Below are 19,189 nucleotides of genomic sequence, written 5' to 3' on the forward strand. Positions count from 1 at the left end.
GATCACTCAGAACAGCATTAAATGAACTTGATGTGAAACCCAAATGATGTCAGCAAAACTCCCCCTCGTGACACAATCCTCACAAGGCCTCAAGATTTTCAATCTTGATTTCCAATCAACAGGAAAAATACACTTACACATGCAAACCTTTTAAGCTATGAGCAGCAGATGTCACTGTTGTACAAGGAAAAAAGAGAAACAGATAAAGAGACACGTGGGACGAAACGTTTTCCTCTTTTCATCGAACCCACGTCAGTAACTTAATCTGCTCATACGCTTGTCACTCCTGTTCAGTAGTGATGCAATGACTGTCATTGCAATGCAATGTCATGCAGCAGAAAATAAACCAGCGACAAATTAATGAACAGATTTTGGATTTGTGTTTTTTTTTCTTTTTCGTTTGAGTATATAGATTTTGGATTGTTGATCAGACAAAACAAGGTGTTTAATGATGTCATATCTGGTTTCACAATGTTGTGGGAGGCACATTCTGCTTTCAGATGACTTATTGGCTAAAAGATTGACACTTTACAGTTTGATACGGTTGATTGCATCTTCACCAAATTCCCCCACACTCACACAGATCCACTCACAAAGACTTGCAATATAATAAGTTTACATGAATGTAAACTTCACCATCTGGGACGTTTTACGTGAGCAGGACGTCAAAACTATTTGACAAAACAAGCAGATTCCAACCAAAAACAAGACTTGCTATCGTCTGCTTTTTCCTGTGTAAATGAGTCACGCAGAACAGGCTGAAGTCACAAAACTGAGCGTCAGCCTCCCGAAGGTGGCAGAAAACAACGTTGCACAGGTTGACATAACAGAGATTAGCACAATAAAATGAACTGATATGTTTAATTCTTTTCATTCCAATAAATAAATCTCAATATAGCAGCAGTTCACAGCTAAATGCCACCACAAGCCACCTTTATTCTAATCACCATCCACTCAAGTCATGAAGTTACAGTTCAACTTCTAAACATATTTCTGTGATAAATGTATTGGTCAGAATACAAAATCCAAACCAGATACCAACTTGTTTGGACCTTTCTTGCTCTGTGCATTCCTTATTTGCAGATTATACTTCTGGCCTTTTAGAGTCATTGGATGACTTTTGGTGATAGCATAAGTTTTTAGGTATTTTCATTTTATTAGGTCTTTTTTCTTTCCTTGACCACAGATCTCTCATCTTGTTTTTTCCGTGCCATTCGCAACCTCTACGGAACAACAATAGCTCCACTTTGACGCACAGGAAAGAGGAAAAGCGCACTTTGTGGGGCACTTTAAGACTTTATGACAGTCCTGCAAAGTCAAACAAGGAGCCAAATAGAAAAAAATAAAACCTGACTCCCTTTGTAAAAAGACCATATAAAAAAACTCCAAACAACAAACCCAACTTCAAGAAAGCCAGAAAGCAACTTGACATTAGTTGTGTATCATCAGGCCTAATGTCATGATAAATGAGTCATGATAATCAATTCATTCAGTTACTGACATCAGTTCTGCTTTCTGTCCAGTAACTACAATAACTGAACACAATCATTTTCATTTTTGCCCACTCAAACCTACTTTGTCACAGCTGATGTTTCACAAGGAAAACACAATAGGATGATTGTACGATTCGTCGAGAGCATTATAGCGACGCTCAACTGGCAGCAATATTGAAAGACAACAATAGACCCACATACTGCCCTCGGATGAAAGTGGCCACTGTGAAAGGAGACAAAGCTGGCATTTCACACAGATCTGGAGAGTTCCCAGCTCTAGTATGTATGGTGGATGTGTGTGCGTGTGCTCACAAAAGGGTATGTTTGCATTTATGTACACTTGGCCAAATGTGGCGTCAATGAAGCCCACCAGAGGTCTGCGAGAGACAGGTTTCTACCCACATGCACTGACTCAGAGCTGATGGAGAGGCTATGTGACTCTGGATGATGCCGGCTTTTTCTTTCTTTTCCGGACGTTACATGACAACCACTTGAAAAACTTGTATGTTTTGACCTTTGATGAGAATAATGCTATTGAGTAAAAATGAAAGCAGTTTTTTACTTAATATGCTTACAGATTTTCACTATGCAACTCAGAAAACACACAACCACACATGATAAACATATTGTGTACCAACAGTTCTCCATTTGAACTCATTCAAACTTACCGCCACACCCATGTGTAAACACACATGCTGAAAGGTGCTAAAAAAAAATACTTAAATCCATTTGTATGCCACATTTTTCAAACAAACTGCAACACAGGGATGCATATTATTGAACTTAACCAATATTTCATTTTAAAGATTTATAACTATTGACTGATGATGATAATTTATTGATACCTAAATTGAATGTTCGATAAAATAACTTTGTACCAGCAACTTAAAATCATTTCTGTTCTGCTCTTGCTCTGATTAACACATTGTAACTTAATACAATTAAAGGGGAACTGTTTACTAAGAAATGTAGGTTAAGTACAACAGAGTATAATTAGATTTTCATAGAATAACCGCAGCGTTGCATTTAAATATTTATAAAGGTACAGTATATTTGTGAATGTGAGCCTCTTTTCATGTGTTTGTGTGACCTGAGACTCCTCTGTATCTTTTCCTTTTCCTTGCCTAACCTTGAATGTAAACGCATCCAAGTGCCTTTGTTTCCTGCTATTGTTCTGCACATACAAGACCACATATGAGGAAGCTGTCATTACTGCAGACACAGCAAAAACTGGATTTACCGTTTCACACCACAGCACACAATGACCAGTGCTCAGAAAGGGGTACCAAACATGTAATCCCTTATGCAGCAGCTATGATTTCACCTCTCTAAAAACTGATTTAATTGTCTCCAAATGACAGAGTTTGAGAAGACAGCCGTGAAAAAAGAATACCAGTAACACATTTATAACTAAGCTGGGTTTTCTTTTACTTGTTCTGCTGACGTGCTGAGATTTCACCACCTGCATAAAACACATCTTTTCCAGCCTATAGAAACAGCTTTTTATCAGACAAAAGCACTGTTGTTACAAGAAAAATTAAGGACACCACTGAAGCGAGACACTACATAAAGAATGTGTACAAAAAATCCTTTCCAAACATAGATCATATTTTCGTATGGGTGGAGTGGACACGTGCTGACCTGCACAGGAATGAGGTGATAAATTGAAAAGGTATTCATGCCGACTTTGGTTGAGATGCAGAGAATTGTTCACCCTAAAGTTGAGTAAAATGTGTTATCTTAAAGTGTGTATGATGACATATTAAATTTGAACTTGTGTGGCTAAATTTTGATACATGATATACTGTTATGTAAATGTCAATTTAAAGCGATAACATCACGTTTAAAAACACACGTTTCAAACGGAACAAAAGAATGTCTAAGTTTAAACTTTGGGGGATTATGAAACCATAGCCCCTCAGATGTGTAAAGTGCTCCCGGTAGTTCTACTGAAAGTTACACAAAACAAACGCCAACTATACAGGTAAAAGTTTAAGTTATGTGTTCTGGTTCATTTTATCACCACCTTGTGGTCTTTTTGTAACTATTGATAGCTGGTTTTGGTACCATTTTGGTTATTTTGTGTTTAAGTTTGGTCATTTTAAATTTCTTTGTCATTCATTGTTGGTTGTTTTGCATCTCTGTGTGTGCAACATTGTTTGACTTGCATTTACTTAATTGTTTTTTGTTAACGTTTGTGTCTCCTGTTTCTTTTTCTTTTTCTTGTCAGTCATTCTGTGTCTCTTTGCCGTCATGTTGCATCTCAGTGAAGTGTTTTTTTTTGGTTTTCTGTTGATCTTTTTGTGTCTCAAATGTTGTGTTGTTGCTTTTCCCCATTTGGCTCCATTTTACTTTGTTGCAGCCATTCTCTACCTCTTTGTGGCATTATTGCATCTCTTCATGGTTGTTTTATGTGTCATCTTAATAAATTATGCTTCCACATTCATGTTTTCTCAGAGTCTCGTTATGTTTATCAGTCTTGATTGTTTGTCTCTTTTCTAATTAAATGGATCAAACCATCACTTAATCAAGAAATGTACTTAGCATTTATATTCATGATAAAAAATAATTACTAGAACTACAATTAGCAATGATCTGATTAAAGTAGAAATACCCTTCATAAAGGTTATTTATACATGCATCAGTTCGTATGCATTTTAACCTTAAAAATATGATCTTTGACTGTGAGTTTATTGTAGTGACTTCATAAGCAATATCATTTATTTTCCAGTGTGGTGAAAACTCTGTAAATGAGAAATTAACATTTCAAGTAGGGGCAAGATAGTTTATTTCCACCAATGGCTAAGTAGCCCTCGACACTTTAACAGTGACTGTTAAAAATAAATAACGGTGTGTGCACGTACTCACTTCTGTATTTCTGTTTATTTTTTCCCCTTTTTGCTATCTTGTAAAAGTCCCTCCTTTAATTTTGGATTCACGTTCAGGTCTTTTCAATCAGGCATCCGCCGGGGCAGCCCCGGGGCTGCTCGGGAAAAGTGGGTGGCGTTGTTGTGTGTAGGCATGGGGAGACGCATCGCCGCTCGGCTGATCCCGTGTCCAACGTGATGACAGCTGACTGTACCGAGACCTACAGTCATCCAGGACCACCGTGGCACTTTCTCATCATGCTTTCTTGACCTTCACGCCCAAATAACGCAGTTCTACCAGTAAGTAATGACTCTGCGCCCACCATCAAAGCTGTGGGACGTGTAGCTGCACAGAAGTTGTGTCGCGGAGAAGCAACACTGCCATCACACCACATCAGCAGGCTGAAGAAGTTGGAGATCTAGTCTGACTGGATCTAACGGCCTGATCCCACAGTTTCAACCAGTTTACAGGTAAGAAAAGCTCGGGGAAAGAAAAAAAAACACCCATAAAAACCTTTCACTTTTGTTCCAGCGTGATCGGAAAAAAAAGAAACACCCATAGTGGGATGATGTGTATCTGCATAGGCGTAAGTTTGCAATAACACAGAAATACTTGGTTTTTTAGATGTGCATCTTCTCCTCTACGGACCTGAAAGGGGATGAAGCTGTTTTTTCCCCCTCCGTTTACGATTGATTTGGTGAACTCAGCGCTGTCCTAGCCCGTCAAACTGTCGCAGTCGTTTGGTTGGGTTTTGGACGTGATTTATCCTGCACACACAGACCTCAGTGCTGGCAGTGTTAGTGTGAATACTCAACTACTAGACTAGCTGGCTACTGACGTGAGCTGAATGGGTGATGGCAGTGAACACAAGTGCTGCAGACCAAATAATCCGCCTGCTGTGTGTCACCTGTGGCCTCTGCTGTCAGTTGTTCCACCATGTGAGACAGAGGAGCACACACACATACTGTCACTGCATTAACATTAACTTTGACTTTACTTGTCAAAACCTCAGTCATATCAACTCTTTTTTGTTGTTGTTGTACAAACAGTATATGTTTGGCATGGTGGGGAGTCCCTTTCTGTCCCCCAGAAAACAGATTTTTATCCTTATAGCATGAATAATGCAAGCACACACAAGCTGTTGATATTTTGGGGCCTCATACGTATGCTGTTGGCTGACAGCTGCATGTGTTTGGTGCTAAAAGGAGGCAAAGTTGGCACATTAATCTCAGTGTTGTTATCTAACATGATATCAAAGCCTGTCTTAACGTGCAAAAGTTTTCTCTTTTCTTTTGAGTTTCATCTCGCGGGGTTACAGGAAATGCAAAACGGTTCGAGTAAAGGCTTCCACTAAGGTGTTGCTTTCACAGTACCATGCATAGTTCAAGATTTTCTTCAAATATCGCCCAACATGACTTGCTGTGTACTCGTGCCATATCATGAGAGCAGGTTGAGTCATGAAAGATGAAGATGACTCAAGATATTTTGAAGCTTCAAAGAGAAAATGAAAGAGAAAACTAATTTAATTAGGATTTACTTTTTATTTTTTTTATTTTTATTCTTCTGCACCTCTGCATGCTGGTAAGTTGTGGAACATAACCAGAAGCAGAACTTCCTTTAAGTGGAATCCAGCCATCAATAATACACATTTCAAGTTACATTCTCTTTGCGATATTGATATTCGATGGGATATTGATATAATATCGATTTAATTGGGATAATGATATATTTCCATATATTGTGCAGCCCTTCTCAGAAGTAAGCATGAAAAAGTCAGTTGTTGTTGTGCCCGTGTAATGGGTTCTGCTTATGCTTAGTTCTGGTTCTGATCTAAATGTTTTCAGACCTTATCTCTGTGCCGCATACTGGTGGGACATTATATGCTAGTCTAATGTATGTTGTGTTAGCTTTGTGCTAACACAACATAGTTTGAAGCTGCTAGAATCATCGGATTAATCGGCACGTTTTTCGTACAAGGGAAAATAGTGTGTTGCTTTAGTTTAATTTTCGGATACAAATTTGCACAGAGGTATCATCTTTGCCACACTTCCATTGGTCGCACCGGCAGTGAGCTCTTCTATGCATTCCTCCAAACCATCCACACTGCAGTGTGCAGGGGGATCTCCTGCATTTCTTCTGCTCCTCTGCTGCAGTGTCGGTGTTGCACAACAGCCCCTCACACATCCAAAGCTTAGCTATTTCTTTTGCAGGGATCCAGACAGCATTCTCCATGTGAAAATGAAAGAGTCAGTAACTTTCCCTGTGAAGCAGCTCTCTTCGCAAAAATGCACTTAACGTTTTTTTTTCTCTCTCTTCTGAGTCATAACAGAAAGCTGCTTCTTTGCTCTGAGACCACTAATGAAATGTTTTGTTGCCCCGCTTTAGTGTTAAGGCAAGATTTTGGATGCACGTAAGTGTCCTTCACATTGAATTATTTAACTCTAGCTGTGGTGTCATGTGTCAACACTTGGTGACATAGAAACTTGAGATGTTTGTGTATTACATGTCACAAAAAGCATACAGTAGCTGTCCAAATAAATCCAATTAATCTCGCAGTTTTGTTCAGTGTAACAGCAGCATGCAGTTGATTATCACTGTGTTGCAGTTATTACTGTAACCAACCAGAGCCACGCCGCTATTCAGCTGCAGCACAGAACGCTAACGTCGTATAAATGAAACTAAGTTGATGAAACATGGGAAGTTCTCTGTCATCCTGTTATATAATTTGCTTTCACCTCAGAGAAGTATATCTAGATATTATTTAATCAGCTGTTTCAGGAAGCCAACGTTATATTTGACTGGGTGGTGATGTTGCTTAAAAGTTTGAAAAGATACATTGAGACACAATTTTGGCACATTCTTTTGTTTTAAAGACTAAACACACAGAGGACTGAGAAGATTAAATGGAGCTGTACAGGATGATAGACTAAACCAAAGAGCATTTGAACGATACTTAATACTTACGAGTCCACATGGCACTGGGTGAAAGCTGCATTGATCTAAACCCTTAAAACACCTCCAAATTAATTTCTGTTCCGTAAACTGACATATTCTGAAGTTTTGTCTTGATAGAAATGATCAGTTTTGAATTAAGACAACTTTGACGTAATTCCACATTGTTGCCTCATTTGATGTGTGTAAATGTGACAATGCATGCCAGTCCTGCCTTTATCTCTACTGCAGTTGTGCAGTCGCCTGCAGTTGCTTTCCTCCGACCCTGCCTAAATTCCCTCGACTCTTCATCTTGACTCTGTCAGCAAACGGCTAATAAATGTTGCTGATGTTAGACAAACCTTGCTCCCAGTTGCCAGCTCTGAAAAATCCCATTCTGCAAGTTGCCAGGATTGTTCTCAGTTGCCATGCCTGACCCATTTGGTGAAGAGGACATTTGTTTTTTTTTCTCTCGGGTTTATTACTTAACCTTTATTTAAGCTGGCGAGTCCTTAACAACAAAGCTGTACTTCATTTCTGTTTCATGAAATTTGAGCAGACTTGCAGATACAAGCTTTAGAGCAGGTTCAATAGAGTTGGTGTTTTGAAGCTCTTTACGCTCTACTTTACAGTTTTGACCTGACTTGGGTAGAAATGAATCTTTTTGCTTGAGTTTTTTGGTGCTCATCCTGGCCTGATGGGCAAAGAGAAACTGTTGTGTTGCAAACTTTTCCCTAGTGTCTCTTATCCAAAGAGCCCAAGGTTGTTCAGTTTGGTTTTTAAGTCGTGCAGCTGTTTCTGAATAAGCTGAACTTTTTATGGAGGAAATAGCAATCAACATTCTCACCCATGAGACTTTGCTCCAACTTTTCTGCCGTCCACGCAGGAATCTTTCTTTGGCTTTCTACCTGTGTATGCCTTGTTTAATCATGTAATCATGTTGTTTCTTCTTACATAGTGTCAGTGTTTTGGTGAAATTCTGCTGAAAAGCCTGCACGGTCTGTATTTACAATCCTTTGCCTAGAATATTCCAGGCCAAGCCCAGTAGGGGTGTCCCATGTGATGATTCATAAATGTGTTCGCAGAACTTTGATGCCCAGTAATGGAAATTCATCATAGCAGATTAGCTTTTGCAGTCTTGGCAGTCTCTCTCTAATGGCCTCAATTCACCCCGAATTTTACAAAAGTTTGGAAAGAAGATGCACTAATTTTAAGTTGATGGGAGTTTTTCCTCATAAAGAATGCTCACATTTCACTGAACGGATGATGTTTCTGCAGTCACAATGTGATCCCATGCAAGAGTTTGGTTGTGTAACAGCTCATATGCAAACTATTAGGGCTGAGTCTTGTTTTAGGGTTGCGGCATATCCTTGGGCACCTCTTGGGTCCTCTCAGGGAGAAGCCTCTTCCATCCAAACAGATCTCTTGTATCCATGACAACACAGCCTCGGCCCCTTAGCTCAAACATACAAGCTGCTCTTCGTACGGTGGAAATGTTTATGCAAAAAGTCTGTTCCACCCAGTGTCTGTATACCTCTGTTTGTGTGTGTGTGTCTGTGTTTGTGTGTGTGTGTGTGTGTGTGTGTGTGTGTGTGTGTGTGCGCGTCAGACAGTACAACCCATTGATGTTCAACATGTGCATGCTTGAGAAAGGAATGGAGAAACAAATATGTGACTAAAGGGAATTATGGAATGAAAGCAGAAGTCAGGATGAATTGGAGTCTGAAAAGTAGCCTTTCTTGTTGGGAATGTTTGCGCGTTAGAGTTCCTGGAACACAAAGCGAATGAAAATGTGAAGACAGAGGTAGATTTATGGATGAGCTAAAAACGAGTGTTTCCAGCCTTTTATCACTTGCCCACCCAGGGTTTTCTCTATGTTCAGCAGCAACCCTTGCAAATTTCTTGTTAAAGACTGTGACCGTTTATTCTTACGTACCATCAGAAATACAGTATTTCAACTGATGTCAAAAGTAATTTCCCTTTTGTGCTAAATCATTCAAAATAGTTCAGTTGTCTAAAGCTTTCAAAACAAGACAGGACTAAACGTTGGAAGGACTGACTTAAAAGGGACCGTAGGTGGGAATGTCCTGCCCTGACTCAGATTACTGTAAAGACAGAAAGTAAAGCAGATTTTTAGGTTCTCATGCAAACTGTGACGTAATTACTGTCGACTTGCAGTGTGCTTTGGTTTTGTTTTGGTTTGTTAAACAGCTTCCAGTTTTTGTAAACTAATGGTATCTTTGCAAAATTTCCATGCATGAGTCTGTGAGCAGATCAGCCTCCACATGGGTCTGTGCAAGGGAGCATGACCTCCTCTTTTAGCACTCCAGATGTGTAGGTTGTGTTTCTTCCTCAGCAGTGTTACTTAGAAAGCACTGTAGCTGGTCAAATGCGTCTCTAGTGCAAGAATGAAAAGCTGTGGCACTATGTTAAGGTCGCAATTGTGCTGGGACCTGTGGGTCGTGCATAATGAAGGATATGATAGCTGTTTTTTTATTTTCACGGGGTCTTTATTTTTCAAGATATTACCTGAAAGAGCCACATGTGAGAATGCAGATGTGCAAAACGGTTTGATTTGTTGATATCAGCGTCATAACAGAATCTTTGAACAGTACACTGTGATTTCAGCTTTTTTTAGTTTATTTTTTTTACATAATTTCTTACTTGCTGTGCACTCTAACCTGGCACCACTCTGGAGTAGATGACAGTTTTAGAACTGCCCTGAATTTGGACGATCCCCATATAAAGTCATGTGTCTCACCTGAGTGAAAAAGTAGAAAAGTAATTAATGCGGTACGTCCTGTGAGACAGAGCAGCACAACACATTCTCAGTTTGCAGCAAATTTAAATGGTTTAGGTGTTTGCTTATTCACTTTCTTGCTTCATACCTATGTCATATCTTGATTTTTATATATATATATATATATATATGTATATATATATATATATATATATATATATATATATATATATAAAGGTCACTAAAAACTTAACTGCATGAACATCGGATGGAGAGGTTTCGGCTGGCCGATCTGACCTCAGAAAAGCGGAAGATAATGCATTGATGGATGTTTAGTGTGTGACATGTTGTCACTGTTTGGTAAAAGGAGCTAGAATGAGTCCCATGTGAAAAACAACAGACCTCTCTTTTTAATCAAGCTAACTGGATGTACACAAATAACTACACTGGATTTTTGTCGTAGCTGCAATCAAAGATGATTCATGTCTTAAGGTGGACAACATTCACTGGAAACTGCCGGTGTACGTCCTGGGCTGATTCCTGTTTTAAGGGTGTGGCAGGAAAGGCGGGTTTTGGTCTAATACGTCATCAAACTCAAACTTCATCCTCACTTTAGTGATTCTTGATCACAGTTGGAATAATACACAGATTCCCTGACTCTGACCAGTATAAAGCAGGTTTAGACACTATATGGATGGATGGAAAGGTCCTTCTTTCCGTCTCTTAATGGGAATGATTTCAATTGATTGTGGCTTTGTGACAAATAGCTTTAATCACTTATTGTACAACAGTGATAGTTTACATTGAAATGCTACTTTCAACCCTCCTTCTGTATGTGCTCACTGTGATGTTCGTATGTTTGCGTGCAACAGAACCAGATATTTCAACACAGTTTGGCATCTTTAGATATTTCCCTCAGCTTGCCAGATGTTTTCTTTTTATCCAGTTTACTGAGGCCAAGCAGTGTTGCCTCATCTGAATGAAATGCTCTGTAAAAAGGGCCCGCTTCCCTCACAGTCCAACCATGTACTTGTTGTTTAAAGAAATGACAGATGATAGAGCCTCTCTGTGTGTTTAGTGTGGGGAAAAGTTTTAAGACCGCATAAAGAACTAAACTTAATAGTTTGAGCTTTTTTTCTGTGCGTAATATGCGCAAGACATAATTGAATGGTACTACTTTGGTTGTTTTAAAAATATGATCAGATTCGGTAAAGTCATCATGCCCCAGGGAGCACAGATCCTGTTAACACATGGTCATAAAACCAGTTGTATTGACAACTGTCTGCTAATTACAGCCTTTCCCCCCTCTACCCCCCATCACGTGTGCTGAAAGACTAGACGGTCAAAAGGGATGAAACAGATGTCTCTCAGTTTTTGATATCTAGAACTGTCCACTGCCTTTCCACCTGCTTTGCCTATGTTGTTTTGAAGTGAAAGCGTTTCAGTGGACTCAGCATTCTGGATGGGAGGGGTGCCATACTGCTGCACAGCACGAGTCCCGGATAAACAGATGCTATCAAAAGACATCAGCTGTCACCCAGCCCGCTCCAGAGGATTCTGCCAGTGTATGTTTTTGTGTGTGTAGATATTTACACTCAGGCACGTGCCAGCCAAAGACCTCAGTGTAAATGAAAAGCTTGAATGGCACAGATGTTGTGCATCGGTGTGAGCCTCGTCCGGGCAGGCAGACAGATAATGAGGCAGCGGCTTTATTGTTGGCATCAGACAGTGTTCAATAGAAGATACAGTCAGTCAGCTCTTCCTCCTTTTATTCTCACACAGACTTATTCAGTGTTTCAGCACTCACACAACTTTACCTGTTTGCCTCAAAACCATGACAAAAGTGAGCTAGTTCATACTGTCATACAGGCAGTGAAAGCATGTGCAGAGTATGTGTCCTTTTATTTAAAATAGGCTATGAGTCAGTTGGACCACAACTAAACATTATGGTTTTCATTGCATCATTTTCTGAACTCCAATTGATCAATTAACTGACTAAATCACAGATTAATCTCTATAAAAAGGTCCTACACATCAGTCAGATGTTATAAAAGAACTAGATAACCATGTAAAATAGTTTATTTCCCAATTAGTTTTACAAAATTGATTTGCAAAATTGATTATTCAGTCTGAACTTAAGTAAGAATCAAATTTGAACCCACACCTTAAAAAGATCAACATCAGATTTTGATATATATATGGTAATTTCTTACAGTTGTGTCTTCTGATATCTTCAATTTCCATAAACTAGGGCAAGAGGACTGTTCTCACTTCTGTATTCTTGCTAAGAACTTGCTGTTAAAAGCATATACGCAATGCAAAAAAAAAAACCTTTATGAAAGTGACTTCCCTTAATATGCATTGCATTTGCTAAAAGTGCATCATATGGTGCTCATTTAAACGCACACAAACACACATGAGCAGATGGTTTGCAGATACTAAATGGTGGTGATGTCTCAGGGTCATCTCTGGGGTCCAGACAGCTGGCGCTTTGTCCCGCTGTCAGCTGTGGATGTATACAGTGGATGTCTGGTTGTAAGTGCGTGTCAGCTGTTTATTTAGCTGTCTGTCATAATCCTGTTACTTTCTCCAGAACGGTGCCAGGTGTCACATATTTGGCTCACTCACAGTCTCACTCACCCTCTTTACCTTGAAATAAATCATAAGGAGTCCCTGTTGTGGAGCAGTGTCATCAGTGTTTTTACATGACAGTTTGCAGCTGTAGAATATTTTTATTGATGCATGCAATTCTGTGTCCAAGACCCAGTGTTCTGGGACCAGAGTTTCAGTCAAAACTAATCTTTTTACACAACTTTTGCTTATCTGATGAGAGCTGATGAATCATAATGGAAGAGACACGCCTGTAAATCTTGTCAATAAGATCTTTTAGTGTGCGAAACGCCCCGTGTACTTTACCACGAGACGTTTAGCCACAGTGTGTAAGCAGTTAACACTTCACAGTCCGTTGTACTTGATAGTAAATAGACTAGAAGTAGTTTAGGTTGTCTCTACTCTGACAAAAATGCTGTGAAGTTAGCCTGTGGGCCTTTTCTAAAGCAATGCCTTGCATTGGAATGTAATCTGATACAACGTAACATTTGTGCACTGCTTTCCTGGCAGAAATGTTTCCTCCAGCCACACCTTCAAGCCTTGATACTGCCTGCTTATCCCTCACCTTTTTTTTTTAAATCCAGACATATTATCCCTCAGTTCATGATTCTGTGAGTCATAATGGTTTGCTTGTATACTGGAACATGTACATTATGCTTCTACAAAGACTTGAAGAGGAAGAGCCTAATTTACTTCTCTTTTTTTAGTGCTTTTAAACATTGCATTTAGGAATTTGTTGTTTTTATAGTGTACACTGACAGGCTTACTAGCATGCAATTAATAGGATCTGTTCCTAAACGTGATAAGTAATGAGACAATGTAATTTTGGCCTTCAGTGGATGGAAATTATTCTTTTCTTGAGAAAAATGAGTCTAGACTGGCCTTTCTGTTAGACAGTAGTGTAGAAAGGATAGCGTCACGTGGATACATACCATGAAGGAAACGTAAAGAAAATTTGTTCAAATTTGTAATTTGTTGTTTTTTCTTGTGTCATGTGTCCTGGGTAAATTTTCACTGTGTCTGTGGTCTCACAGTATCCCTGGAAAACTGCCATGACACAGTTCTCTTGATAGCAGGCTTTGTGTTCATCTGGAGTACGGTGAAAAAGTCAGCAAGCACAGACACAGTGCTGACACGCTGATGAACCCAGAAATAACGCTAAGGAGCTTGTCTGGCTGGATGCAGATCTAAGGATTAACTGCACAAAAGCTTCAGCGGTCCAGTGACTTGTTGCAGGTCCTGGTGCAGTAGTCGGCTGGTTTTAAGCTTGGCTGCAGTGGTGGATGAGATGCAGAAGAGTAAATGAAGCTACCCTCAGTATTATAGAACCCTAACCCAAATTTTGTGGAAATAAAAACTGCCTGTGCCATCTTTGTCATCTGGTTTAGGTGTGTGATACTGAAAGCGAGTGTGATACCCTTACTATGAAGTGTCCCTCCAACTGTTTGTGAAAAAGATTATTCTTGTCCCAAGAAAATGGATGAAAATGATTTTTTTTTCCTAATAAAGACATTAAAGGTTTAAGAGAATTGATTTTTCTCAAGACTTCAGACAGGTATATATATAGTATTCCTGTAGAAAATGAAGGTCTGTTGAAGTACACTGCATTAAATCCTCTTAGCTAAAAATAGAAATGAAGTTTTCAAAGCTTTGAAAAAGATTGCATTTGGGGTTGCTTGCTTAGTTTTGCACAAATCCTGCATGCCATTGAAATCACCATCACGTCAACAGATCCTGAGGAGTCTCAGCAAGTAAGTCAGAACAGCCCAATATTGCATGATTTCCGACGACACTACATACTTGGAGAAGGCCCCTTTTTAGGCAATTATACATTTGTAGGAAACCGTATAATTCTACCCTAAATGAATGTATCCCTGAACATTTTCTATAACATTTAGTTTTTGCTACTTGGTCTCTTTTTTTTTTAACAATGTAATTTTTCTTCATTTTCATTCCCTCAGCCTCCTGCCTGCCTCTCATTTTGAAAACCCCTGACATAGAGAGTCTAATTAAAAGCTTTGGTTCCTCTTTGCAGTTGCCAGAAGCACTGTTTAAGGAAACAGTTCTAAGGAAATTTGGTGAGATGTAGTAAATATACTAAAAGTCACAAGCTTGCTTAGATTAGGCTGGAATCCTCATTAACCATTTGGAGAAAGAGGCACACAGCAAGTAAGTTTCTTTCTGAACGTAGACCTTGAACCTTCTCTGATCTTCTATTACATTTCAAAAATAGCCCTGTTTAACTTGCTTTGTGGTTGGGACATGATATCACGCCTACACAACAGATAAAATATGAAACTTTGCTCTTTGACAGCAGCAATACTAACTTATAGTGTTTAAGATGTGTAAAATAAACTATATTCCAGACTTTATATTATCTAAGGCATTAGCGTACGTGGTTGATCTGTGGTTTATTAAGTGCTTTTGCAACACATTGTGTGTCCCTATGTTGTGACTTCCTGTTCTCCTCATTTAGATGATTGGCATTTCTGGCAGTACCTCTACTCAAGGTTACAGAAAAAATACTTTATTTGTGTGACCTGACGCGCTGAGAAGAAGTCCTTCTCATAAGACCGATTGCTTTTCTGTCATATTTGTTTGTCACTGGCTTTAACAAGAACAGCACTCTCTTGATCTTGGTTGTAGAGCAGTGAAGTGGGCCTCCCCAGGAGCGGTCCAAGCAGTTTCAGGGCAGGTACTGTAGGTTAGAAAATGTTACATTCGTAATCAAAAGATTAACTTTAAATATTTGTGGCGTGGTTGAAGAGCTCAGGTACAAGTCCTTCAAGTGCCTCCAAGTTGCATGTCTGGACGTATTCGATTCACTTAAATTCTCTATTTTAATTTGGATCACAGATGAGCAGAGAGACTTTTTTTTTACAACTTAATTTCTGTCTAAACCACAGCTACATTGTCTTAAGTAGGGAGATTTTTTTTTATCATAAACAGCAACTAAATATATGATTTTGTGAATCGCTTTTGAAACATGTTTTTAGGAGATTGAAGAAGCTCACACACTTCATTCATAAACTGATGGTTGATTGGAAATTGTACACAATCATTGCAGTTCCTTGCTCATCATCCTGTTTAGATGCACTTTGTCTTGTACGACATGCACTGAATTAAATAATGAATAAACAGATGGCCTTTTCGTGCTAATTCTCCTTGTGTTTATGCCTCTGTTTGGGTACTGTTCAGCTTGCATTACTTACACCCATGGCTTAGGTTTCATTGTGGTTTTACCATTGTGAGGTATAGTTTTCACAACCAACCACGCTGTGAGCAGCAGGTACTTTTGCTAAGCTAAACGGCAGAGGTGAACCTCCACTGAGAAGCAAACGGTATCCCAAATCTGCAAACACTTCCCCTCAAATTCTCACTGCTCTCCCCTTTTACCTCTTTTACTGCTGGTCATCCCCTGTATCCACATCCAGGATAATCCGAGCTGCATCTCTCCCCAGAGACGATAGCACTCAACTGGTCTCGACTCGTGTTCCTGTTTGCCTCTTGGCTCCAGTTGCCCACTTAACAGAGGTCCCATTGAATGTGGCAAACTGCAGCCCTCGTTTCTCATTTCCCGTCTCCTTTAGCGTGTCCATCCCCACCTGTGGTTAGTCTGTCCCAAGATAATGAGACACAAGAACTAGTTAAACCAGCACAAAATACTTTGTTGTTGCGCTGATCATAAATGATTATTTTAAAACGTTTAAACGACTTTAAAACGTTGAATACAGCCTCATCTCACACTTGTGATTGCAGCTTCATTTGAATTATGTTTGTGAGTTCTGTATACTAGTTACGCTGTATTTAGCTGAAAATGCTCTCTAATTGGTTTGTTTTAAAAGACACACGGTGTCGGATATAAAAAGAAATGTAGAGCCAGCCAGTTGTTTTGCTGGAGACAAAAAAGGAACACATTTTAGTGAAGATCAGAAAAATGTACGGGCATTACATGTCCTTATCTCAGCAATGTAGTCTTTTTTTTTTTTTTGTAATATTTTCCAATATGATTTGGAAAGAAGCCAGGTGAGGATTAGAGAAGAAATGAAAAACGTACTTAATAAACTATTAAATATGAAAGTACAACTGGTTGTAAATATGGAAATCTACTTGACTAACTTGGATCTGAGAAAGATACAAACAGTGCATCTGACTTTATTCAGATTGCACCGTTTGGGTTGAAGTTATTTTCCTTCCCTAATACTTGTGTCCTCAGGATAGAGGAGTGTTGAGGAATGTAGCTGTCTTCCGTGGAGCTCTCTCTTTTTTTTCTTCTCTTTCATCTCCTCCCTTTTCAGGTTTCTCACGCTCTCGTTGCCCCCTTTCAGTTGGTGTAATTTCACAAAAGCTTGCTCTCTCCGTGAGCCATTAGTTAATTTGCATAATAAGGACTCGGGAAAGTGGTCGAATGCATTCCTATTTAGAAAACAGATGATCCTTATGTCTAAGTCCTTTGTTCTTTTTGGGCGGTTCTGTGTGAATTGTATCGAACAGTAAAAGAATTGTGCCTGTCTCTTTTGACCCCTGCAGGTTATGAGTAATGGAAGCAGGATCGGTGGTGCGTGCTGTGTTCGAGTTTCTCCCCAGTGTCTCAGAGGAGCTCCCACTCTTCCCTGGTGATGTCATTGAGGTGCTCAATGTCCTTGATGAGTTCTGGTTGCTTGGAAATAAAGATGGCGTCACGGGTGAGTTTTCTGTCGTCATTATTGGTATAAACTGAGATTTGGGGTAAAATGTTTGGTATAAAACAGCCTTATCAAGAGCAAACCTTTTACCAAAAGGAACAAATGTGGAAAATCTACAGTACACAGAGAAACTTGTTGTGGCTGACTTGCTTCGTCTTTCTTTTTGGTGTCGACACGGCATGCATTAGGGATTCAATTGATTTACTCTTGAAATGGGAACTGCTGTGCTTTCTAATAATTGCTCGTCATACATCTCTTAACTTCCTCACAGATCTAGCTACATAACACTGATCACTGGTTGTTTATAGAGCAAGATAGCAGGGTCTGAGGAGCAGAGAGTTCTGGGAAATTAGGGATTTTATTTGAATTTTTTTTATCCAAGAGGGATTATTTGTCACCTCATTTTCAGGAAGGTTCAGGATAAAATCTATTAAAGGCGAGATGTGCCACTGAAGTGGGCATTGTTGTTCGCTTACTTTTTAAATGACCTTGATGGGGAAAAACTTAGTTCCTTGACTCTTGGAAAACTTTAGAGGATTTCTCTAAGGGGATTCCCTCAGAGGGGAAATGTGTAAAGGAAGTTGTTCTGGATTTATTCAGCTGCCCCTGGAAAAAACAGCTCATATCAATACATCAATGGCATGTGTTCCCTGTAACGAAGAAACTGCTTTTGTATTGATGTCGTGGAGTTAAAAGAGGTCACATATAGTTTACTGTTCGGGGCCCTCTCTGTTTAGACATAATATTACATTATGTGCCAATTTGAAATGCCATTGTGTTTAGAGATTCCAGCTATTATTTTGTGCTTTAACTTTCCAAATATTTTGCTCTGGTGACCTCAGTGAAACCCCTCCCAGCAACAGTAGTAAGTTTAAGATTGTAGTGCACAGATGTACCAATTTTCCATTGCTCTTGATATAGTGAATGGTTTGTTCTGTATTGGATACCTTAAAAGTAAACTAAAATAAAAGGCATTCAGAAAACTGTTAACCTTTAAAACTATTTTCATTTTCAAATCTGCCCACTTGGATGTCTATAGAACACAGATGCTCCTCACTGTTCTTTTTCCCCAGTCCAGATACTGACTCCATCATTCCTTTATCAACAGATATTCTTTGTTGACACCTATAACCAATAGTATATTAGATTTACCTGTAAATGATGAAACGAGAATGGTATTTTTCCACATTTGGATGACTTGAAGGAGTTTTAGTGTGTTCACACAGATGAAGTTAATTATGGTGCGATTTGTCTGTTGTTGCTGATTATTTGAAGAGGTGTGAACACACCGCATACACTCCACGCTAAATAAGCAGATTGAGACCCCCTGAAAAGGTTATTAAAAAAGTTGTTTTGATACTTTTATACATTTCAAAGTTCTTTGTGACATCTACACTGGTGAAAAAAAAAAAAAAAAAAGACACCAAAATACCCCACCATATAGCGCACACTCGAATCTAATGGTTGCAGTTATTCCAGTTTACAGTATTGTTTTAGAAATTTTTAAGTTCTAACAATAGATTATATGTCAGGGAAGAAGTTTGATATTCAGGTATCTTTTCTCAGACATCTGCTGGTTCTGTATAAAATGTCAGTATGAATAGAAAAGCAAACAAGGACTGCTTTTCATTGAGAAAACAAACCCTTAAAAATAAAAATATAGATCAGTATAAAAATGTGAGGTATTTTTTTTTAACCCATGCTCCAACGTTGAAGTTTCATGAAATTTGCTATGGTAGTTGTTGCAAAAATAGTGCCAGTAAATAGGCAAACAAACTGTCACTCTTCCATTTCAGCTCTCACCTGTTCAAAGGAGAGATACATGACTGTTCGTCTGTAATATGACGTTACTGGATATAAGA

General features: G+C 39.1%; 1 protein-coding gene across 2 annotated transcripts in view; it reads left to right on the plus strand.

Moving 5' to 3' along the window:
* The first annotated feature begins 4,510 nt into the window (after window positions 1-4,510).
* dnmbp (dynamin binding protein) overlaps window positions 4,511-19,189 on the plus strand; it is a 45,541-nt gene continuing 30,862 nt past the window's right edge. For both annotated transcript variants that reach the window (XM_075458093.1, XM_075458094.1), the window contains exons 1-2: window positions 4,511-4,831; window positions 17,173-17,327. In XM_075458093.1, the coding sequence (XP_075314208.1) occupies window positions 17,183-17,327 (145 nt within the window). In that variant the 5' untranslated portion in view covers window positions 4,511-4,831; window positions 17,173-17,182. The remainder of the gene's footprint in view (window positions 4,832-17,172; window positions 17,328-19,189) is intronic.

The sequence above is a fragment of the Odontesthes bonariensis genome, chromosome 23 (genome assembly GCF_027942865.1).
Source record: "Odontesthes bonariensis isolate fOdoBon6 chromosome 23, fOdoBon6.hap1, whole genome shotgun sequence".
Classification (NCBI taxonomy): Eukaryota; Metazoa; Chordata; class Actinopteri; order Atheriniformes; family Atherinopsidae; genus Odontesthes; species Odontesthes bonariensis.